The sequence below is a fragment of the Crinia signifera genome, chromosome 5 (assembly GCF_055691185.1).
Source record: "Crinia signifera chromosome 5, ASM5569118v1, whole genome shotgun sequence".
NCBI classification, from domain to species: Eukaryota; Metazoa; Chordata; class Amphibia; order Anura; family Myobatrachidae; genus Crinia; species Crinia signifera.
In genome coordinates this window covers 316,452,675-316,478,454 of record NC_139221.1, presented here as the reverse complement: position 1 = coordinate 316,478,454, position 25,780 = coordinate 316,452,675, and the positions used below count along the sequence as shown (strand labels likewise).

Sequence of the window (25,780 nt, the reverse complement as noted above, 5' to 3'; positions counted from 1 at the left end):
AGTGTGTAGGGGCCATAGCGGTAGAGATGTGTGGCGCTATCGCCTGTCCAGATTTATACTGCATGCAATATAAATCTAGTCAGATCGCTGTGTTCTCACTGGAGAACACTGGCCCTGCCTGATTGCTCAGCACACATCTCTGGTGCAATGCTGTGCGCTGAGCAATCTAGCATCACTCAGAACGCTGGCGCACATCGCTCCCTGTGTTGGCCCGATAAGTCCATGGAGTCTTCTGAAATAAGTTTATGGTACTTGTTTCCTAGCACGGCCACACCGATTCTAATCTGGGGCATCGCAGGTAAAAAAATCGCGTCGGTCGCGTCACATGCGGCTAAATAGGCATTAAATGGTCCCGACGCGATGCCCCCGATTTCCCATAGGGAACAATGTTAAATGCCTCAATTTACCCAAATCAACAGGGAACAATGTTAAATGGTCAAGAAACCCCCCAAAACACCCCATAACAGTGAAATGGCCCCCCAAAATTAGTTAACGCCACCCCACGATTAACTTGAACCCGAAGCGTGGCGAGCGCAGCGAGCCCACGAGGGGCGGCGGTACGGGTCCTCCGACCTTTTCATACCCCCACTATCCACGTCGGCGTGGAGTTGAGAATAGAATAGTGTGGCGAGCCACCTAGCCCGAAGCGTGGCGAGCGCAGCGAGCCCCGCGAGGGGACGCGGATACCTTCACAGTTATACGCGTCCCCTCGCGGGCTTCACAGGTGTCCGTGGCGATGCGGACACCTGTGAAGCCCGCGAAGGGACGCGTTTACCTGTGAAGGTATCCGCGTCCGCTTGCCACGCTTCGGGCTCGGTGGCTCGCTGTGCTCGCCACACTATTCTATTCTCAACTCCATGCCGACGTGGATAGTGGGGGTATGAAAAGGTCGGAGGACGCGTACCGCCGCCCCTCGCTTCGGGTTCACGTTGATCGTGGGGTGGCGTTAACTAATTTTGGGGGGCCATTTCACTGTTCAGGGGTGTTTTGGGGGGTTTCTGGACCATTTAACATTGTTCCCTGTTGATTTGGGTAAATTGAGCCATTTAACATTGTTCCCTATGGGAAATCGGGGGCATCGCGTCGGGGGCCATCGCATACCACTATTAAGGGCACAAGATCAATGCGATTGTGGCCGTGCTAGGAAACAAGTACCAAGTTTATTTTCTAATCACATTGGAGTCTAGTTTCCACCCAATTTCTTGTTTGTGCTCCATTGAATTCTTATTTGAATGGCATCAATGTTTCAGTATCTCATTGTCTATAGTTCCATAAATGGTTTCCTGGCCATTCTTGTACATTAATTGTTCCTTGCGTTTTGCATTAAATGTCCTATCTTTTAGTGGTTGCATAGGGTATTGCTTATATAAATATGATTTTTTCCTTTGAAGTGTTGATCAGTGGTTCCAACTGTTCCACTCTTTGTGTTTGGTGAAGATTCACGTGATTATGGGGCAGATGTATTAAGCCTTAACAAGAGATAAATGCAAGGGTGATAGAGATCAACGTCCAGCCAATCAGCTCCTTACTGACTTTTTTCAATCACAGCCTGTAATACTACTTTCAGACCGCAAACCCGTGTCCGACCCTGCATTTTAAACACGGGTTTGTCCTTGCGGAGAGCCGTGTCATACCCCTTTCACACTGCACTTTAACCCGGGTTTTCCTAGGATTGGTGCTTACACACTGAACCCGGGTCCGTGCTTTAAAACCTATGTGTGTCATTAAAAATTGACTTTTTTTCTGGCTCACAATAATGATGTCACAAAGGAAATAAAGTGAGGGGCGGAGATTGTTCACAGCATTGCAGCAGCAGAAGCAGCAATTGTTTCCGCAGCGCCTTGAGCTTATTGACCACCTGTTGCTGTGTCCTTTTGTAGCCACGGGATGCCAATACCATCGCAATATTTTTGTAGACCACAGCGTCCTTTACGGTTCCGTTGATTTGTCTGCGGATCTCCTCCTCACCCCTAATGTGGAGCAATTCCCTCACCTCCTCATCTGTCCAGAGAGAGGACATATTGCTGTAAAGCAGGCTGTAGAAGTGTGGAATACACACTGGATTGCAGGCTGTAGCAGTGTGGAGCAATAGGCTTCCAAAGTGTGGATTGCAGGCTGAAGAAGTGTGGATGGGATGTTGCCTGTGTCCCGTGGTCCGCAGCTCCAGCGTGCTGCTTGTTGGTTTCCGGGGTCAGACTGCTGACCTCACAGGAATCCACCAATAGCGGCATTTCAGAAACAGTAGTGTCAGATGACACGGGTCGGGGCCTTTCTGACCGCACACAAACACGTGTTAGAGCCGTGTTCAACCCTGGTAAAGACCAGGGTTGAAAAGCCGTGTTGCTCAACATGGGTTTTCTGAGTGTGGCGCTTTCATACCGCACCTTCACCCGTGTTTAAGCCCCGCGAACACGGCAATAACCCGTGTTCACAGTGCGGTCTGAAAGCGGTATAACATGGCAGTTGGGATTTGATTGGCTGGACGTTTATCTCTCTTTATCACCCTTGCATTTTTCTCTTGTTAAGGCTTAATACATCTGCCCAATGTCTCTGTTCCACCTCAAACTTGCTTCCAGGATAAATGTGACATGTGATATACATACCTCCCAACATGACCCTCTCCAGGAGGGACACATTGCTCTTTTTCTGGACTCTCCCTTAATTAATGATTGCCATTACCTGTGTTGAAGCACCTTTCTATCAATGAACCTGTGTGAAACAGGTGATGGCAATCATACATTATGAGGGAAGTCCAGAAACAGAGCAATGTGTCCCTCCTGGAGAGGGTCATGTTGGGAGGTATGGATATAGAATGAAGGCAGCTACTAGCTTCCTATTCCCGGACATTGAAAAGTTCGGCAGCGGCATCCCTTATGGATCAGTGGCAGAACTTGGGAGTGGTTGTTGGCCCAGGTGCAAAAATATCATTTGGGCCCCCCATCTGCACTCCATCCCAAGTTCACAATATGCCACTCAGCAGTGGGTGGCAGTAGTGGGCCCATCAGTCCTCAGGGGCCCCTGTGCAGTGCACAAGCTGCAGCAATGGTAGCTGGTGCATTGCACAGGAGCAATGCACCAGCCTCTGCTCCTGACGGAGTAATCCTGGACAGGAGGTGGTAAACCTTGAAGGCAAATATGTGTTTATAAAGCAATGCTAGAAAATTATGGAACACCATGATTTCAGCGTCAGCAGCTGTGCGCAGCCGAACATTTCAATCACCCCCCCATTGAGGTGAGGAGCAGTGTTAATCTTTTAATATATAGGATGTGACAGCCCAGCACACAAGCAGCCTACAACAGTGACCATAGTGTGTGAAAGTGCATTAATAAAGACCTTGTTTTGTAGTAATGAATTTCCCCCAGTACAGGGATTATTATCCTGTAATTTATAATATTTGTCTCACAACCATCATACATCAGTCATAGTACTAGAGCTGCCATCCAGCGCGCCAACCTCAGCATGGCGACCGGAAGTAGTAGTCGCCGCCATGTTGGTACACCCTCCCCGGCAGCCAGGAGGAGAGGCGGGGAGACGGCCGGTGCCCGCCCCCTAGCTGCTGCTGCAGTGTGTGTCAGAGCCGGGAGCTTCAATGAGGAGGAAGCTGTGAATGAAGATGCAGCAGCGGCGGCGACACTAGGCCCGAGCACCGTCCTCCCCCATCCCGGCCGCTCCAGCAGGTGAGGGGGCGACGCTCGTATATCACAGGGGCTGCTGGCTGGGCACTGCGGGGCTGGGTAGTCTTATCCCACCTGGTCATGTCTCCTCCATATTCAAGTCCTGATATGCCACCCTCTGACTGACTGCCCTGTGCCACCCTACCCACCCTCTGTATGCCTGACTGACATACCACCATACCCACCCTCTGCCTGACTGTCCTGTGCCACCATACCCACCCTCTGCCTGACTGTCCTATGCCACCATACCCACCCTCTGCCTGACTGTCCTATGCCACCATACCCACCCTCTGCCTGACTGTCCTGTGCCACCATACCCACCCTCTGCCTGACTGTCCTGTGCCACCATACCCACCCTCTGCCTGACTGTCCTGTGCCACCATACCCACCCTCTGCCTGACTGTCCTGTGCCACCATACCCACCCTCTGACTGACTGCCCTGTGCCACCCTACCCACCCTCTGTTTGCCTGACTGACTTATGCCACCATACCCACCCTCTGCCTGACTGTCCTGTGCCACCCTACCCACCCTCTGCCTGACTGTCCTGTGCCACCCTACCCACCCTCTGCCTGACTGTCCTGTGCCACCCTACCCACCCTCTGCCTGACTGTCCTGTGCCACCATACCCACCCTCTGTATGACTGAACTGTGCCACCCTACCCACCCTCTGCCTGTCTGAACTGTGCCACCCTACCCAGCCTCTGCATGACTGAACTGTGCCATCCGCTGCCTGACTGTGCTGTGCTACCCACCCTCTGCCTGACTTCTCTGTGCCACCCTACCCACCCTCTGCCTGTCTGAACTGTGCCATCCTACCCACCCTTTGCCTTACTGCCCTTTGGCACCCTACCCACCCTCTGCCTGACTGTCCTGTGGCACCCTACCCACCCTCTGCCTGACTGTCCTGTGCCACCCTACCCACCCTCTGCCTGACTGTCCTGTGCCACCCTACCCACCCTCTGCCCGACTGTGCTATGCAACCCTACCTACCTCCTGCCTGACTCCTATGCCACCCTCTGTCTGACTGCTCTGTGACAGCCTGCCCACCCTCTGCATCACTGTTCTGTGCCACACTACCCACCCTCTGCCTGACTGTACAACCCCCCCACCATCTGCCTGACTGCCCTATGCCACCCTACACACTCTCTGCCTGACTGACCTATGCCACCCTACCCACCTTCTTTATGATTACCCTTTGGCAGCCTACCCACCTTCTACCTGACTGATGTCTACCACCTTACCCACCTGTGCCACCCTGCCCTCCTTCTGACTGACTAAATGGTGCCACCCTACTCATCTACCTCCCTGGCACCCTACCCACCTTCTGTCTGACTGACCAGTGGCACCCTACCCACCTTCTGTCTGACTGACCAGTGGCACCCTACCCACCTTCTGTCTGACTGACCAGTGGCACCCTACCCACCTTCTGTCTGACTGACCAGTGGCACCCTACCCACCTTCTGTCTGACCGCTGACGCATTTCCCTCCCTCTTCCTCTCTGACCTTTGCCACGTTACCCACTTTATGCCTGACTGACTGGTGGCAATTTATCCACCCTTTTTTCTTAACTAACTGGTGGCATTCTCCCTATCCACCCACTGCTTGACTGACCTATGCCACCCTACCCACCCCTGCATCACTGACTGTTGGCACCCTACCCACCCTTTGCCTAACCGACCAGTTCCAATATACCAACCCTATTCCTGATTTGTGACGCCTGATCCACTGTATAACCTATGCCACTCTACCCACCTTCTGCCCAACTGATCTATCTCATCCTACCCACTATCTGCCTGACTGACCTATGCCATCCTACTCACCCTCCTTCTGATTAGTGGCACCCTACCTACCACCTATTTCACTGACCAGTGGCAACTTTTCTATCCTCCGTCTGCCTGAGGCTGACTGACCTGTGCCTCCCTACCCACCCTCTGGCTGACTGACCTATGCCACCCTTTGCACCCTCTAGCTGTCTGACTGGTGCCACCTTACCCACCCTCTGTCTGACTGACTGGTACCACCCTACCCACTCTCTGCCTGACTGATTGGTACCACCCTACCAACCCTCTGCCTGACTGACCGCTGCCACCCTACCCACCTTTTGCCTGGCTGTCCTGTGCCAATCTACTTACCGGCTGCTTGATTGACTAGTGTCACCATCTGCCTGACTAATGCTACAGTCTAACCAGTGCCACCCCACTCAACCCACCCCTTGACTGGTGCCATCCACCCTCTGCCCAACTGACTGGTACCACCCTACCCTCCCTCTTCCTGACTGATCGGTTTGACTTTATCTGACCAGTGCCGCCTTACCCAGCTTCTGCCTGAGTGAGCATTACCATCCTCTCCCCGTATTCCCAGCTGACTGGTGCCACATAACCCATACTTAGCCCCACTAGCCAGTGCCACTCTACCATCCCTATGACTCCCTCTGGAGTCACCAGTGCCACCTAGTTAATTTTTTCCTTAGTGGCCATTGTCACCTAACTAAGCTGTGCCAACTACTAACCAATTACCTGTTTGACAAACTTGTTCCTCTTTCTGACTGATGGATGCCACCTAATTTTGTTGCCTGACCATGGCATCCCTTCCCACCCTCTACCTTAGTCACCAGTGCCATCTTTCTCATTCTCTGGGCGGACTAAGCTCTACCTTCTAATGTGCCCACTGACAGACTGGGGTGTGTCTCCAAACCAACACTCTGCATGTCTGACCAGTGCCACCTTACCCACGGTCTGACTTATTGACTAGTACCACCTAACCCATCAACTGATTAGTGCCATCATTGTCCTGGCTCCACCATAAACACTGCCCCTGACACCCCAATGCCACCTTGCTCCTAGCTGCCCATTTTCACCTTGTTTTGGCTCACTACCTTCTCTTTAACCAGTCAGTTCTTCTATTACTATGCCAGTGCACAATCACTTCTGCCACAAATGACCACTTCACCCATTTCTTTTCCTCACCGTGCCCTGTTCTTCACTGCCTTGCTTTAACAATGTCACCATGGTTATCTTTCTCTGTACCAACCCGGGCTGTTATGCCCATCCATCAGCTTTCTCATTGTTACCATGCTCCTCCTGTGTTTGGGATCACCCGTACTAATTACTCCTGACATGCCAGTGACATCTGACGTCCTTCCCTGGTGCCCAGCCACATAATGCCCCTAGGAACCTTAATCGCAAGATAATAATTGTTTTGCAAATAATTGTGTAATTGAATGATTAGACGGATCCACAAGGGAGGCTGCGAGACTTGTTATTATCCAGCCCTGCAGGATGTTCTTGTGATGTGCAGGTGATGCTCTGGACCAAACCAGGAGTCTGCCACATCTGAGAACCAGCTGCGGCGATTGTGCGGCCTTAATAGAAGGGCTCCCAGACATCACAAATCAATTTTTGTTACCTGGATTGTCCTCTAATTTATTGAAGTCCTGTTACAGCCACTTTTGTTTGGCCCAGACTAATTAAACATGACACGTTTTGTGTTCTTTATTGTCCTATATTGCATGCGGTCCTGCCGCCCGAGAAGGTTTTCATTTCTTTATTTTTTCCATACACCCTGGGCAAAATCGCCCAATGTGTATGGATCTCACGCTATCCGGTTTTGCCGTTGACCTCTTGTTCATATGACCCCCCGATCTTGTCACCTTTCACCCCTAACACTCCATACCATCTCCACCCACCGTCTACTCCTCCTGTATCAAGGATGTCTATTTGCTCTTCCTATGACCTTGGTCTTGAAGACAGAAATTGAGCAGCATTTTATGTCTTCTCCATGGGAATAATCATATCTGGATATCGCCTCCAGGGCATGGTTTGTGACTACCCCCCCCACCTCCACTGCCGATGTGAGCGGTGTCTAATGTTTGGGCTTGTCACAGTGTCCTGGTTTATATAAGGTAGTGAACGGTAGCAGGACGGCTTCTGCATTGCATTGTTAAGCATTATGTAAGGCTCCAGTGTTCCTTCAGGCTGCGTGTTCTGTGTAATGCACATCTATACGATGCTTTTTCTTCTTTGATGGTAGAACGAATTCAAAGAAGCATTTTAAATATCTACTATCCCCGGTGTTAATCTATCCGTGCATCGCTGGTGATTATGCTTTTGTCGGTCCTTCTGAATGTTGGGTATATAATTGTGATTGTTATTATCATTTATTTATATGGCGCCACAAGGTTCCGCAGCGCCTGAATACATACATGAGCAAAAAACTATTTAATAATGAATTACAGTACAAGGCAGTTTAGGACAAGTACATGATAAATACAGACAGGTGCATCAAACTCCTTCCTATATTGTGACCTGGGTTGCGCAACCCGGGTTACCCATTTACACTGCACAGCAACCCCGGGTCCGACCCAGGTAAAAACCTTCTTTTAAATGGGTCGGAATACCGGGTTACTGGACCCAGAATTTTTTAAATGGCCCTTTCACATCCCACGCAGTCCCGGGTCAGACCCGAGTTATTGTGCGGTGTGAAAGGGATATTAGCAAGATTGCCACAAGAGTGTCGTCAGTGGGTTTTCCATGCTGTACATTAATGCGATATATGGTCATTGGGTCGACATGCAGAAAGGTCGACATGGGATTTTTCACTGTTTTCTGAGCCGACATGTGCCGACAGGCAGTACTTCATGCACTACCATCCACTAGGGCATGGCGGGAGAATAAAATAGTGCATGGCGAGTGCAGCGAGGGGACGTGGTGCTACATTTCAGTGTCCATGTTGACGGTGTCAACATTCGGGTAAAAAAAATGGCGAAAAACCCCATGTAGACCTTCCTGCATGTCGACCTAACTGCTGTAGACCTAACAATGAGTGCTTGTTATAGCATAGACTATAAATGTGCTCTCCTGACGTGGGGTATAGTGTGTGTGGGTGACACAGGCTGGGCAGAGGGTGAAGGTGCCCGGCTAGGTTTTCGTTCCAACATGATCCACCCTCTGTGTGATCTTGGTCCCTATTCCTTATTATTACCCAATTACAGGTTGGTTAGCTAATACCACCCTTCCCGTCTTCCTCCCTTTGTGAGCCTGCCACGCATACTAATTGGAAGGCGCTGTGTACACACAAGGTATTATTATAGCGTAACCCAGGCTCACTGCTCAGCGTGGTACAGCGGATCACCTATATCGTAGCCACAGGCCTGAGCTGTCCTGTAATCTGGTGATATAAATACTCGGATTAGCAGGACCAGCGCTGCCTGTGATGTTACATGAGATATGGATGCCCTGCAGGCTCCTGGCGGATTGCTGTAGTCGCAGTCCTGCCGGCTGCTGGGAGAGATTGCAATATCTATGTGACGTTGTATATATGCCTTGTGTTCTGTCCGTGCTAGTATAGCACTTGTACTAGATGTTATTATTTCATGTTACAGGCTGATGAATGATGTGAGCGATAGAAGGGTCTCTGTACATAACGTAGTGTCCCGGTCAGCTGCGCGCACTGCATGTGACTGGCGCACGTGAGCCACCACTGCGACATTTCCGCAACAGCGTCTGAGTCTTTATGCAAATGCCGAAACCAGTTCTCGGGTATGCCACTGGCGCTATTCACCATTGCACGTACTAAGACGCACCATCCGCCTCAACATTGGATAAGCCCTATAGCTGCTGTGTCAGTGCAACTGTGTCTCTATGCCTGCTGCGCGCCCGTATCTGGCCAGCTACCCAAGTGACCTACTATGAATGCCCACTGGAAATCCATCTCTCATCGTCTTTTGGGGGGCTGCGGTTATTGTCTTGGTGCTCTGCGTCTGATTTATCAATTCAGTTGTTGATCGGATTGGTCGGAATACCACGTGAACCCATTATTACCCTCCTGAGGTTACCTAGTTTAGAGGGTATGGGTCAACAGTGTCTAGGTGACGTTAACCTTTTTCATGTTTAACTAATGCTTGTTGCGAATCATCACGACAACGGACGCACTTTACGTCTGCCTGAATTAGCTGGAAAGTGCTCGCACCTCCCTAGGGGTGCGAGCAATTTTCAGCGAATTCGGCCCTGCAATTTAGGCTTAATTTGGGTGCCGTTTTCAGTGTTAAAATGGCCCCCGAATGGCACCTCACACCCTTCTGGGTTATTAAGATCGATGCCCAATAAGGGGTATTCAATACTGGGCAAACTTTTTTGGCCAGGACAGAAATCTGAGAATTCGAGTCCCCCCCCTATTAAATCCCAGTGCTGGTTTTTTTTTGCCTGGGCGAAAACCATGGGCATCGGCGAAATTGCCGCAAGTTTGCGTGGTTTCGGCGAATTCATGGCTGTTTTCACCCAGTTTTCGGACAGCCCGTTTCGCTCCCCAAAAAAGTGAAATGGCAGTGGTGAAAATGGAGTCAAACAGGTGAAAACACTAATCGATGAAAGATTGCCCCTATAATCCGAGCTGTTCGAAAAATCATGTGCATTTCCGGAGCCAAACCATAAAAGTGTGCCAGCAATGCCCAGGACAGGCATTCTCTCTGCACCTGGGTTTTGCCCAGCCTGGTTTTGCATATAAAGATGCCCATACACTGCTGCGATATCTTGCAGCAGTGTACGGACACCTGATACCCTGCGCTGCTGCGATATCTTGCAGCACCTGATACCCTTCGAGCCGCTGGGACCTTCCCTGGCGGCAGGGACGCATGCGATCTGTTGCGATGGATCGCATGCGTCCCTGCTTCCCGCCCGCCTCGCTGCCAGGAGGGAGGGCCCAGGATGGGTGGTCGGACGGGCAGCAGTTACAACCACCTGGTCGGGTCCGGTACTCTGCAGTCCTTACATTGCTGTATAATCTGCTGTACACGGTTCTGTTTGTGGCTGGTGACGGCAGGCTGGCAGTTCCTGTGCTCTTACTAAAGATGCTGGGTATGGGTCACAGGGCCGACACTATGTCGGTCGACAGGGTTGACGCAAGCATTAGGTCGACAATGGGAAGGTCAACATGAGATTTTCACAGTACCGCATCCCTTCACTATGCTCGCCACGCTGAGCTTGGCACACTATTCTCATGTCGATCTACTATACTACTATAAGCTGTCCTCACCCACCTCCTACATGTACTCTGGGATCATCATGCTTGCCTGCTGGGTATTCTATATTGTGGTGTTCCGCCTGTTATGAGGAAATGACTGAGCCAGGCTGATGAAGGGGAATGTGTTGTGATTGATGATACGGATAATATTCTGTACTTTGCTTTACGTAAGAGATTTATATTCTATGCCAAACAACTACTGGAATGGCATAAAGACTTCCTTTATATTTCTCTTCCCTGTGTTCTTTCCTGATGAGAGAAAGACGGGTCACACACCGCTGAATAAGAGGCTGCTTTCTATTGTGGGTACACATTGTGAAACTGTACTAATGCCGCCTTGTGACAGGTTAGATTGTAAGCTCCTGCTCCCCTTTCATTTATTTATATTATATTGGTGTAGTGTATTTCTATAGACCTCTGATCTCGCATGGCCTTTGTATCTTAATGCTATTAGTTAAAAGGCGGCTTCTGCAATGTATTTTCACTTTGAGCTGTGACCTACTTTCACTTCTCAGAGCTAGAGATTCCCACACCAATGTACATCCACCACCACTAGCTACCGGTCTCTTCTGCTCCAGTCCTGTCTCTATATTGTGGGCATTTGAGACCATCCCTTTCTGAAGTCAGTGGGTCCAGATCTGGCTCCTGGCCCCTCCTCCTTGATATAAGCTGATCTTTATTGGTTGGTGGTAGCTGTTGTCGCTCCCTCTCCCGCATGGATGGGGTCATTGCCAGTCTCGTTCTCCCGGTTCAAGGTCTCGTTGCTGAAGAAGCAGCCCGGAGACTGCATAGGACATAAACCGAATTTAGAGTGGATAAATCACATACATCTAGGTGAGGGCCTGCTCAGGGATACTGTTCCCACTATCTCCATATGAGAACATAATGGCAGCTAGGCATTCACTTGTATGGTGTTCACATGAGGGGATTTTTAATGCTACCCCCTGGGGGCGCTACGCACTGAAAACAACTGGCATTGGCATAAGGTCTCTTCCCTGTGGTCTGCAAGCAGATAAGACTGGCACAGACTGTACTGTGTTCATCTTGGGGTGTGTTTTCTTTGTGTGTTCTGTGGGGACAATAAGATAGATTTTTCACTAACGTCCTTGATGGGATACTGGGAATGGTCTTAAGACATTGGGTATTAGAGGGTATCCGCAGGAGACAGGCACATCTATAACTTTGAAGCTGGGTGTACTGGCTCCTCCCCTCTGATTCCCCTCCCAGGAACCAGTTTAGAAAAATGTGCCCTCAGGAGAGGATGCACACTGCTGGAGCTCCAGAGAGTTTGTCTTCAGTTTATTTTCTTTTATTATTTTGGGGTTACAGTGTTGGACTTCACAGTATCCCTGCTTCGTGGGAGTCAGTTGAGGAGGGTTCAGCTGCAGGCCTCTTAAGGTACCGAGCTGTCCCTGCTGCAGGACCACTGTCCTGAGAGGGTGTTTGTACTCACGGGCATTGCGCTGCAGTGATACTCACCCCCAGCATGCCGCACACTCCTGACACAGTCCGAAGACGTCTGTGGTGAGTAGAAACCGGGGTCCCCACAGTGGGGTACCCCGGCTCATTGTGCGGCAAGATGGTGGCGGCGGCAGACGCGGTACCCTGCACAGGGGCTGCGCAGACCCCCTGTCACAAACTGGCTGCGGGTGACAGTCCCTGGGCTACCAGGGCAGATCCCACTATAAAACGCTGTTCAGTGTAAGGGCGCCATTAAAACTGACAGCCAGCGCCAGTATAAAGATCAGTGAAGCCCCTGCGCCATCACAGGGGGGCGGGGCTTCAGCGGAGCGAGGCCAGAGCTCTGAGCGCGCATACACTACTTCCTGCTTCTCCCTGGGCGCCATTACTGTCTCCAGATACACTCCTCAGCGGTGAGGTGTTGGACAGAGGAAATCTGCAGAAAACAGCAAGTGTATTTAGCGCTAAGATCGCTTAATTGATCACACTGTTCTGTGTTTATGCGTGTTACCAACTCCTAAATAGGAGTTCAGGTTGTACAGGGTGTGCTGGTCTCCTCAGTGTAATCTGAGCGCTCCCCCACGTGCTTGTTAAGCTACACACTTCCAGTGATAGAGCTCACACATATATAGCTGCTATACACTGCACACTGAATATATACATATTTATTTCATTGTGATTGTGGTGTGTTTGTGGAAAAAAGGTTACTCATTCCTTCAACATGGTGAGGAAGTTAACCTGTCTCATTTGCAGCAGCAAGTTTGTGCCTAAATCCACCTCACAGATTACTTGTGAGGAATGCATGTCCACTCAAACGAGTGGGACAGGGGGTTCATCCCAGATTAATCCTCAATCAGACTCACAGGAGCCTGAATGGGCGGCAGGCATTAAAACCATGCTGCAGGCAGTGTCAACACAATTGGCTGCAAATACAATGCAGACCAAACAGGTGCAGCAGGACTTAACAGTTTTAGCCGCACGGGTGGATAATATAAGCACCACCACGGGCCAGTCACGGAAGCGTGCTGCGACCGCCATGTTGCCTGATTCAGATGATGATCTACAGGCGGGTGACGACACAGATGATAATGTGGACGACGGGGCTCTGATCCCTGATTCACAGTCATCTCTTAGAGGCCCAGAACCTCTTATTACAGCAATAAGAGAAGTGTTAGACCTTCCTTTAGCTGACATGCAGGAAGGTGACCCGTTCTTTGGGTCCCAAAGGAAACAGCAAATTGTTTATCCTGAACAAGTTGACCTTGATGAGACGTTTAAGGAGGCTTGGAAACAACCTGAAAAGCGTTTCCAACTGTCTAAAAGGTTTAAGTCCAATTTTCCCTTTGATCCCGCCACTAGAGCGGTGTGGGAAGAGCCTCCGGTTGTGGATGCATCAGTGTCCAGACTGTCCAAGAAGGTGGTTCTCCCCGTCCCAGGGGCTGCAACACTCAAGGATAGTACAGACAAAAAACTGGATACTACCCTTAAGTCCATGTACACTGCGAGTGGGGCGTCTCAGAGACCTGTCCTCGCCAGTTGTTGGATGGCCAAGTCCATTTATACATGGGCTTCTCAAATCCAGGAAGGCATGCTGGCCGATATGTCAATGGCGCAGGTCGGAGAGAGACTTCGCCATATCCAGGATACTGCAAAGATCCTGTGTGACACGCAGAAGGAGCTTGGAGCTATAAATGCCCGCTCTTCCGCAATGGCGGATTCAGGCCGCAGGGCCCTCTGGTTAAGACAGTGGGTAGCTGATCCAGAGTCTAAACGTAGCGTGGAAAGTTTGCCTTTTAAGGGAGAAAAGTTATTTGGTAGCGAACTTGACGACCTTATATCCAAGGCTACAGCCGGCAAGTCGACTTTTCTGCCGACGGCTTCCACTCACGCAAAACGTCCCTTTCAGGGCCATACGTCCCAGTCCTTTCAGGCTTCTCAGTCCTTTCGGCCTTCCAGGCCCAGGCAGAGGGCGAGGGGCTCCAGCTCGGCCACCAGAGGGGGCCGTGGCAGGTTCAGGAAGCCCGCCAGCACAGGATCTCAGGATCGTGCCGCTAATGCCTCCGCCTCTAAGCCGGCAGCATGACTCGGGTTCCGACCCTGGAGTCACTTGCGAGGTGGGGGGTCGCCTGTCAGCTTTCAGCCAAGTATGGTCAGTCTCTCACCTGGATTCCTGGGTGAGAGATCTTATTACCAACGGCTACAGGCTGGAATTCGAAAAACCTCCCCCTCACAGGTTCTTCAAATCAGGTCTGCCGGCTCTACAGGCAGACCGAGTGAACCTGCAGCAGGCAATACAACGCCTGCTGACGTCACGGGTTATCACACCTGTCCCATTGCAGGAACAAGGAAGGGGTTACTACTCCAATCTGTTCCTCGTGCCGAAGCCGGACGGCTCGGTGCGCCCCATTTTAAATTTAAAGTCTCTAAACCCTTTTTTAAGGGTTTACAAATTCAAGATGGAGTCCCTCCGGGCAGTAATAGCAACCCTGGAGGAGGGAGAGTTCTTAGCATCGCTGGATGTAAAGGACGCCTACCTCCACATACCAATTTGGGGTCCACATCAGGCTTTCCTGAGGTTTGCGCTGAAAGATCTGCACTTTCAATTCAGAGCGCTGCCATTCGGCCTGTCATCAGCGCCGCGTGTGTTCACGAAGGTGATGGCAGAAATGATGGTACTGCTCAGGAGGTCGGGTGTCAACATTATCCCTTACCTGGACGACTTGCTGATCAAAGCAAGGTCGGAACATGTCTTGCTGCAGGATATAGCAAGGACCAGGCAGATTTTATCCGAGCATGGGTGGATCCTAAATATCCCCAAGTCTTCCCTGACGCCGTCGCGTTGTATCCTCTTTCTAGGAATGTTCCTGGATACAGAGTTGAAAAGGATTTTCCTCCCTCGGGAGAAGATGGAAGCCATACAATCCCTGGTGATGGTGATTTTGGCAAAGCCTCAGGTGTCGGTTCACCAATGCATCCAGCTATTGGGCAGGATGGTGGCCACATTCGAGGCCATTCAGTTCGGACGCTTTCACACCAGGGTGTTCCAACTGGATCTGTTGGCAAAATGGTCGGGCTCTCATCTCCTGATGTACAAGAGGATTTCTCTGTCGCATCAGTCCCGGCAGTCCCTTCTATGGTGGACTCAGGAGTCGAACCTGCTTGCAGGTCGGAGATTTGGCATCCAGGATTGGGTGCGACTCACGACAGATGCGAGTCTGCAGGGATGGGGTGCTGTGACCATGGACAGAACCTTTCAAGGTCAGTGGACTCGGTGGGAAGCGAGACTCCACATCAATATCCTGGAGCTGAGAGCTGTATACTATGCAGTGTTACAAGCCCAGGATCTCCTCCAAGGTCGGGCGCTCCAGATACAGTCCGACAATGCCACAACTGTGGCCTACATAAATCGCCAGGGAGGCACAAAAAGCAGGACTTGCATGAAGGAAGCTTCCAAGATCCTGACCTGGGCGGAAACGTACGTGGTGGCTCTGTCGGCCATCTTTATCCCGGGTGTGGACAATTGGGAGGCGGACTTCCTAAGTCGTCACGCCCTCCACCCCGGGGAATGGAGCCTGAATTCACAGGTGTTTGCAGCAATTGTGGACCGTTGGGGCCAGCCATCGATAGATCTGATGGCATCCCGGTTAAACCACAAAGTCCCCATGTACTGCACAAGGACCAGGGATCCCAGCGCAGTGGCAATAGACGCCCTGACAATTCCATGGGTGTTTCCCTTGGTGTACCTGTTTCCACCCATACCACTGCTGACAAGAGTTCTAAAAAGGGTTCGAAGTCAGGGAGTGGAAGCCATTCTTGTGGCTCCGGACTGGCCAAGAAGGGCTTGGTTCTCGGACCTACAGAGCCTGCTGATCGAGGATCCTTGGCCTCTGCCTCTAAGGAGAGATCTTCTCACACAGGGCCCTTGCGTCTTCCAAGATTTAGGGCGGCTACGTTTGTCGGCGTGGAGGCTGAGCGGAAAATCTTAGCTCAGAAGGGTCTGCATTCATCAGTTATCACCACGATGATTCAGGCCAGAAAGCCGGTGACAAACACGCACTACTACAAGATCTGGAGAAAGTACGTGGGTTGGTGTGAGGAACAGAAGGTTCCCCCTGCAAAATTCAACCTGAATAGGTTGTTGTGCTTCTTACAAGCGGGATTGGATTTGGGTCTTCGTTTGGGCTCACTAAAAGTACAGATTTCGGCCCTGTCCATATTCTTCCAAAGAAAATTGGCTGTCATCCCGGAAGTACAGACCTTCCTTCAGGGAGTGCTTCACATCCAGCCTCCTTTTGTACCTCCTACACCTCCTTGGAGTTTGGACGTTGTTCTAAACTTCCTTCAATCCTCCTGGTTTGAACCATTGGAGTCAATTGAGTTGAGGTATATCACCTGGAAGGCAGTGGTCCTTTTGGCCCTAGCCTCGGCTAGGAGAGTGTCGGAATTGGGAGCCCTTTCCTGTAAAAGTCCTTATCTGATTTTCCACTCAGATAGAGCGGAGTTGAGAACAAACCCGCGTTTTCTTCCCAAGGTGATTTCTTCCTTTCACCTAAATCAGCCAATTGTGGTCCCGTCTGCATCTGGTTCGCCGGATATTCCGGTATCCCTGGATGTGGTGCGTGTCTTGCGTGTGTATGTCCAGAGGACGTTAAGAATCAGGAAGACAGATTGTCTATTTATTCTGTATGACGCACAAAAGAAGGGACACCCTGCATCTAAGCAGTCCATTGCTAGATGGATTAGGACTACAATCCAACAAGCCTATGTGACGGCAGGCATGCCGACCCCTCCGGTTTTAAAGGCTCATTCCACCAGATCGGTGGGCGCATCCTGGGCGGCTGCTCGGGGTGTGTCAGCTCTGCAACTCTGTAGAGCTGCTACATGGTCGGGGCAACACACCTTTGTAAAATTTTACAAGTTTGATGCCTTGGCCCAAGAAGATACCCAGGTTGGGCAGGCAGTACTGCAGCAGTCTCCGCACGTACCCTCCCTTTCTGGAAGCTTTGGGACATCCCCAATGTCTTAAGACCATTCCCAGTATCCCATCAAGGACGTTAGTGAAAATAGGAATTTAATACCTACCGGTAATTCCTTTTCACGTAGTCCTTATGGGATACTGGGCGCCCGCCCCGTGCGGGGGTCTGGCTGCAGCTTATTCTGCTGTTTAAGTTCAGAAGTTCACCTTATGGTCTTCTGGTTCAAGGGTCTAGTTCAGTGACCTTGTTAAGGAAAATCCACCCAGTTGGTGGTATTATAGTTGTTTATTGTTTTGTATGAATGCGGGTGTGCTGGCATAAATCTCACCACACTATTCACACTTATGTTTACATAGGTGACATATATGTTATTCCTCTCATATGTACATTCTCCTTCGGGCACAGTTTTTCCATTAACTGGTTCCTGGGAGGGGAATCAGAGGGGAGGAGCCAGTACACCCAGCTTCAAAGTTATAGATGTGCCTGTCTCCTGCGGATACCCTCTAATACCCAATGTCTTAAGACCATTCCCAGTATCCCATAAGGACTACGTGAAAAGGAATTACCGGTAGGTATTAAATTCCTATTTTTTTTTTTTAAATGTCGGGCCAATGTGATATTTGTTTTATGAAAAGGACAATGTATTTTTTTTTGTGTTACTTGTGGAGACCAGTGTGAGTGTTTTTTTTTTTTTTTTTTCATATGGGGACCAATGTGTTTTTCCCTGTGGGGTCTGACGGTGTGCCGTGGCAATTTTTTAAAATCCGTGCCAGCTACATTGTTCTACAGTGTGAATGTATAACCACTACAGAAGCAGCAATGAATACAATCCTGGCCCAGGATCACCCATTCCACTTATGTAAGGTGTGACCTGAATGCTTGGTACGGAGTCCCATTGTCCCCGCAGCAGTGTGACACATTGGGGTAATAGTCTGCAGACTGCACTTTAGGTGATCAGCCACCAGTCAGTATAGAAGTTTTATAATTCTGAATTATCTTCTGCCCCATTACATTTTGTCATGAGCCCACTGCGTGCACCAAAACTGTCCACCTGTCTCCCTTTTTGCAGAATGCATTGTGCCACTAGCCGGGGGGCAGTAGCGGCCTTGTTTCCCCTCAAATTGCAACCTCTGCAGGGTTTTTTTTGTGTTTGAGCTCTGGGCTCTGTCATAGAGCCGCCATTTTGTTGTGGCCCATGTGAGGAGTTGTGATGTCACGTGGCGATCTGTGTTTTCTTGGCCCGTGTGCATTTATTCCAGATAACCTTGTAATGTGGTGTTATTCCTTGCTCCGGCGTGTAGCAGTCATAGAGCCCGCACATATCTCCCTGTTATTTCCGTGCAACAGCTGTGACAAAACTAATGAGTTACCAGACGTCTGCTGCTGGCTGTGTAATTGGACTGATCTTTTCAGCCCATAATGACTTCTACAAAGAGGAATAAAGTTATAGTTAATGCACACTATTCTGATCTAACTCTATGGGCCAGATGTATCAAGTTTCAGAAAGTGACAAAGTGGAGAGTGATAAGCAACCAGCCAATCAGCTCCTACCTGTCATTTTTCAAACCCAGCCTGTAACATGCCAGGTAGGAGCGGATTACTCTGGGGGACAAGCGCCCGGATGCTGAATGTAGCTGCGATAGATTTGCAGATGGATGATATTCTATCATAGAATCTGTGAAATATAGGCACCAAGCTAGCAAATGCCGTCCTCAGAACACACAGCCGAGAGTGACGCCTCAGGCAGGAAGGAGGAATTGCACAGATTTTGAAAGGCGCAGGGTGCTAGAGTGAACACGAATGTCGACGGGCTAACAACTAGAATATTATAATACACCAGGGGAGCTGACACAGCACATACACAATACCTTTTTGCACACTGAACTGAGAATGCCGACTCTCAATGCCCCATGCCACTGTCATGTGACTACATCTCAGCGAGCTGATAGGCTGAGTAGGCGTACAGTCAATAACCTGTCTGCCTCTATTGTGGTTTAAGGGAATTCCCCCCCCCCCCCCCCTATAGGATCACATCCCTTTTGGAATTAACCAGAAAGCATTGTGTATAATTGAAGGGGAAATCTGAGCTGTAACTGGATATTTGTATACAGTAGTAACTATAGATATACAACCTAATTGCCAGCTCATTGCTGTCACGTTTCCCCATTTTATCACAGTGTAGAGGAAGTGTGACATCGCTGGCGAGATAACTGTCACCGTCTGATTGCGGGTGCCCCAACACAGGCGGAGTTACTTCTGTTTTTCTTATTACTTTATTACCGCAGACCTTAATTTGTGTCATTAATAGTAAGAGGAGTCACTGGAATCTAGACTGTAGTTTCCAATGAATGTGTTCTAGTTGGAGGTGAATAAGTATTTCTTGCAGCATTCCCAGAATGTGGTGTTCTGTTGTTGGATTCTGGAATGTCAGAGGGACCCCTGGATTTATCTGCCCTCCTCAGGATCCCATCCACCTGTTATGTAATCACGGACTTGTCTCCCGTGCATCTCTATAGAGGCCGGAGCAGCTGTAAATGGGCGTAGAGTGGGTTCATGCATTGCTGCAAACACTTGTGTCATTCTCACAAAGACATTACTGTACAGTAACGGGGGTGTTGGGTCTTCTTCTGCTTTATAATAGAACTTAAAACAGGTTTTTGATGATGGTAGTAAAGGCTTCAGTGCAGCTGAGGGAAGGTGACGGAAACTCTCTTTCTAGTTCTCATACGTGTTTTACTAATGTTAAATAACGCTAGAATAAAGTCAATGTGAGTTTTTAATGTTTTTTTTTTCTTTTCTCAAAGCTCCTTTACCATTCCAGTCCGCATAGAGCAGGCTTGTCCAACGTTGGCCCTCCAGATGTTGTGAAACTACACATCCCAGCATGCTTTGCCACAGTTTTGCTATTAGAGAATGCTAAAACTATTGCAAAGCATGCTGGACATGCCTGGCATAGAGGGAGAATATAATAGTCCTCCTAGACGTCTGTCAGCCACCCGGATACTGCTAAAAGATCCTTCTGGTTCCCTGATGTGGCTGACTGGCTCCTTAATCCACCATCATTTTTTATATGCGCTCCCTTTTTTGTGATATACGTTTACGCCAAAGCTGCCTAAACTTCTGCAACATAAAATATGCCTTTGTGTATCACCTGGCGTTGGGGCCTCGGAGATCTAAGACAACGCATCGCACCCAAAACAAATACCTTGAGGTCGGTATTCTCCGATACACAGAGCTCGCTTGGTTGTATGTCGCTGCGGTGGTAGGCCCCGTGCCTGTGTTATGTGTCTGCGCTCCTGGTACTGTGCAGTCGGACGCTGCTGTATCCTCTGCTGCAGCCGATTTATAATAGAATATCTGGCCTGCGGTTCCCGTGCCTGCGAGCGGTATGGATTTAGTGATGAATATGACGGGGTTCTGAATTAATTAGGTCAGGCCTGTGTTTGTGCCCGCTAATAGATTTAGGCTTGGAGGAAGAGGTCATATGAGGGAATGAAAGGAAAGCTTTGTGCTTCTGTGTGTAATATTCCTCTCCTTACCAGCTAGGGCACTGTGTGGGCATGTGAAGAACAGTGCCCATAGTCACAGGTTGGCTTTACGAGTGGGCATGACTTAATAACTCTGAGTGGTCTACCAGGGACCTTTGTTTACAGAGCGATAAATGCGGCATTAGGCGTAAGAAGAAATGTGCCGGTTTCCACCTAGTTCGGGGTAGGTGTAAGGCTGTGCTGGTTACAAGCTTTCTGAATCACCCTGTGCTGTTATTTAAATGGCTGCCGGGTCCTATTTTCTATGGTGCCACAAGGGATCTGCAGCGCTGTACTAAGTACATAAGCAGAAACGGGCATACAGAGCAGGAACAGGGATGCAAAAGACAATACAAAACATTAGAGACAGTTATGTAACCGCTGCTACACAATATATTACCGGGAGGAGCAGCGGCGTCTGAGCCTATAGATTCAGTGCTGTGGTCAGCGGTGGCTAGGATATAATGATATGAGTGAGGGAGGGAAGAAGGCCCTGCTTGTGAGATCTTACAATCTAGACAGGAAGGGGCGGTCATACTGGGTGATGCAAATAATAGCAAACGCATATAAAACTCTATGGTAGGGGTGGTTTCAGTACTTTACATGTACTATGAGCAGCTTGGCATACTCAGATTGAGAGGCATTTTGTAACCACTGATGTACACTGTGAGGGGGTACTTGCCATGAGCATATTTTGGTTTATCAGTTACATGTCCAGGGGTTTGGGAAGTAATCTGTAATATCCACCCGATGCACAGCTATTACACGGTAACCTAACTGAATGGGGGTCCGTTCTGTACCATGCTCTGCAGCCTGTAGCAGGTCTTGTGAGCGGGCAGCCCCTCGCTGTCGTATTTTACAGTCCCTCAGCCCATTCTAACAGCTGCCAGTTAGTTACCGACCGTAGCAAAAGCCAATTATTGTGCGTTATACTCAATTTATCTCAGTTCCCCGAAAAAGCACAGTTAGACCTCTGTTTGGAATTCCTAGATCTTACTTTATTTTCCCTTGGAATTTACGTTCTTTTTTTTCCCGCTGGGCCCCATATTACCTAATACACTGTACATCAGGGGAAGACTATGCCTGGCACGCCAGCTGCTGCAGAACTACATGTCTCAGCATGCCCTGTTAGTGCTTGATGTCCGATCCTAGTAATACTATGGCAGGACATGCTCGATTGGGTAGTACTGCCATAGATTTAGCCTTTCCTTGCGGGCCACGAAAGTTACCCATGTGCCTCCTACCTCTCTGATACTTTTAAAGAGTACAGGTGGAGACAGTGGTCCCGATTCAGAATGCCGCCCCACGACTCCTCACATGAGTGAAATCCCGCCCATATGCACGAACACGCACGGGAAAATCCGTTCGGAATCACTCGTCATCAAATGGACTCCTCCCCCTATTCGCAGCGCAACTCACTAGGTACTTACGAAGGCCGTGACGTGGAGGCGTCCGCTGATGACGTCAGTGACCCTCCCACTGGCCTGCGTTTACTGTGTTCATTAGGTCGACATTGGGATGGTTGACATGGTGTTTTACACTTTTTTTTTTTTAGCCGACATGTGCCGACAGGCGATATTTCATGGGCGGGGAGGAAGAATATAATAGTGTGCTGAGCGATGCGAGGGGATGCGGTGCACCGATACAATGTCCATGTTGACTGTGTCGATATTCGGGTCAAAAAAGGGAAAAACCCCAGGTCAATCTCTTGACTGTCGACCTTCCCAATGTTGACCTAATGCTTGTGTCCACCTAATGACCCTGTCGACCTAAAGCCATGTCAACCTTTTGAGTCTGTCCACCTTTAGTGGTCGATCTAATGTTGACCTTTTTATGGTCGACCTAATGATGTACAACCCTTAAGAATGTTTGAGAAATATGCAGCAGTCCGATGAATATCTTCCCCATCGGCTAAATCAGCCCCATTCCCTCCCCACACTGGGTTTAAACCATGGGTGTTCTTTACAGATCATAATAACATTGCCATTTGGTCACCAAAAATATGTAAATGTGTTGGTAAATATAGACCGGTGATGGCTAACCTTGACAATCCAGCTGTTGTTAAACTACACATCCCAGCATGCCCTGCATCAGTTTTAAGGTGCGTACAGATTTATCTGTCCAATCTATCTGGTGGGAACAAAAACCTGGAAATGTATGGGGGCATATGACAATCAAAAAATGATTCCCAAACGCTTGAAAACAGACAGTGATCAGTAAGAAAAATGGTTTAAATCAGTGGTCGCCAACCCGTCGCTCGCGAGCTACTGGTAGCTCGCGGTGGCGATCCGGGTGGCTCGAACACTCTACAGCCGGCCGCCCGTCCCTCCCTCTATCCACCGCCGCTGCCACCCTTCCCACTGTCCCTCCATTTGCTGCTGCTTCCGCCTGCCCACCCTCCATCATTTCACTGTGACTGCTGGTAGCCAATCAGAGCTTCCGGGCCGGCAGCCAATCAGGAGCCGGCCCGCGAGCTTTGATTGGCTGACGGCCAAGACAAAGTGTGGGGAAGGAGAGACCCGCGATGTACTGTGCTATCCTCCCCTCAGGGAAACAGCAGCGGTGGCGGCGGACTCCAGCAGCCAGGGACACTGGACTCTTCTCTCCCCGACAGCAGCAACAACTGTGAGTTGTTGAGTAGAGTAGTGAATTTTCGCTATGTTATCTGCTTTCATATATTCTGATGTTCCATATAACTGTCAAATATTGCTGGATATAGTGCATTTTACTTATCACCTCTTTGTACACGTCTCCCATTCACATACCTCTACCTGTCCAATAATCATCACCACAGGATCTCTCTGTGAACCTATAAAAGGGGATTTAATTTAGCAATGGGGGGGCCTGAGTCGGACCCCATCAGATAGCCTGTTGTCCTGCCAGAGGTGAAACCCACCCCTGTGCAAGCCGGCAAATGGGCTGCGATAATTGGCAAACCCACACGTTCCATCGAAGGGTTTCCCCACTATGGGGGTAATTCGGACCTGCTCCCTAGGTTGCGTATATCTGCTGCCGAGAAAGCAGGTAAACTCCGCCGTGCCTGTGACTATCCCCCAGCCTGTGCATCATGATTGGACCCCCCCGCGATTGCCCCTCATGTTTGTCCATTATGCGAAACTCCCGTCGAGTGCGCGACTATGCGCATGAGCGGGATTTCGGCGGTTGGGATTCCAGCGTCGGGATTTTGAACGCTGGGATCCCGACCGCCGGGATTTCATACTGAATCCCTATGTGCAGTGATCGAGTAGCCCTGGACTTTCTCGGCGGCTGCGATGAGACAAGCTGAGCAGGGCCGGAGCTGACGTCAGAAGACCACCCACATACGCCAGCCACCTGTCCATCAAGTTGCGAACAGCCAGCGAAAAAAAGTAGACGATGGATTTCATCGTGCGTGCGGAGTACGATCAGTGCGCAGTAGCATGATAACCGCTCGGGTGCGAATTCGCAGCTCAGTGAACAGGGGGGTGAATCGGGCCCGGAGACTTGGCAGTAATAAGGAGGTCTCATGGACACGAAAGGCTTTTGTTTCCCTATATATTATGTATCCGTTGGATTGTTTTCTTTGATTTTTCCAATTTGTGCGTTAATTAGGACGTAACGGCTCGTGGTGAGGATTAGGTTACGCGTGGCTCTAACACAAATTAGATGACGAGGAGATAGGACGCAGCCTGTTCCACATTAACTCTCACACGCGGGAACATCTATGCAGAGAGTAATACGAGGCCAGGCTTCGTTGATTGGATGAGGCGCCCCCCGTAACCCCCAGTGATAGGCCATTGTCTTACACGTTTGTGAGGGGTTTTCAGAAGTGGAGATGTTGTCCCTGGCAACCAGTCAGCTTCTGTTGATCATTTATCTAGCTCCTTCTAGAAGATAATAACTAGAATCTGGTTGCTATAGGCAACATCACTTTTCCCGCATTTTAGTTAATATGTCTAAAAAACTGGGCTCTCCCGAGTCTTTTCCGTGATTGTTTGGGCACGCCCACCGTTTCTGTGGGCACGCCCATGAAACTTCGGGGGGGACCACTAACCATGCCCACCTTCCGCCTGTTAATCAGGCAGCGAATGCCTTGCCGAGGGAGATATTGGCTGAAGGCCCTGCACGTGGGCGTTACTGACAATGAGCATGGGCAGTCGCCCAACCATCGGAAGCGGGGCCGAATGTGCTTCCAGGCCTGAATCGGCCCACTGGTCGGCCTTATGTGTATGTTGATCATAAGGGGTAAATTTATTAAAATTTCTTCTTAATAAAGAGGTGGTGTTCCCCGTAGCAAGATTCGGTCTGTCATTTTCTAGGATGCAAGATTATAGAGCGAATCTGATTGGTTGCTAAGGGCAACACCACCTCTTTTAATTTTTAGAAGCTTTAATAAATGAACCCCATCAGCTATAGAGAGACTCAATAAAGAACCGGTGAAAACACAAGCGCTGACGTTTCTCTGCGTGCAACCAAACACAGCGTGAAACACTATATGTAACAGACCTTTGTTCTTACTTCAGTCAGTACGTTTATGTTGGGATAATACGTTTTGTACAGTATACCTGCATTTATTCTAAGTGACTGCAGGGTCTGGATTGGACAGTGACAGTGCGCACGAACGGATTGTCTGAGCGAATAAAGCTGTTCTCGCATTGAATAGTTTCTATCACACCTCTGAAAGTATTTTAGTTCCGCGTTCAAAGCTTTGTCCTTTTTGTTTCTTGATGTCACCCAGAAACCGTGCTATTAATAGTTCCATACATATGTGCGATTGTATGCCACTATTGTACGGACACCTGAATGCATCTCGTTAATGGCTGTCTTATGGCCTTGTGGTTCCAGACACCTGAAGCCTGTCCCTGGCACGTCTGCCGTTCTGTACTCCTGTAGCGAACAGATTCCTCCGTCCCCGTTAATATTGCTTCTATGTGAATCCTTTCCCCAGGCATGAAATTCAGGGTTCGTATGTGATCAGCATAGAGATGAGCGCCGTGCCAGCTGTTTCCAGAAACCAGAGGATGCGTTGCTTGAGGTGAACTTCCAAGTTGTAAAGTCTGCGGCGCGCACAGGTGGGGAGGAGACATTCGAGGATCTGAAAGCCGTCCAATTTAGGCAAGCCTCAGCACGCCGGTATCTGGTGG

General features: G+C 49.7%; 1 protein-coding gene across 8 annotated transcripts in view; it reads left to right on the top strand.

Moving 5' to 3' along the window:
* Nucleotides 1-25,780, top strand: part of CYRIB (CYFIP related Rac1 interactor B) — a 134,959-nt gene that overhangs the window by 39,107 nt on the left and 70,072 nt on the right. For 3 of the 8 annotated variants that reach the window (XM_083144841.1, XM_083144845.1, XM_083144844.1), the window contains exon 1: nucleotides 3,543-3,678. The exons of 2 other annotated variants lie outside the window; for them this stretch is intronic. Coding sequence is in view for 1 of the 6 variants with exons in the window: in XM_083144840.1 (XP_083000966.1) it covers nucleotides 3,461-3,678 (218 nt within the window). In the remaining 5 variants the exon portion in view is untranslated. Of the gene's footprint in view, nucleotides 1-3,433; nucleotides 3,679-25,780 lie in introns of those variants that run through there. 3 more of the 8 variants (XM_083144840.1, XM_083144846.1, XM_083144848.1) reach the window with 3 other exon arrangements.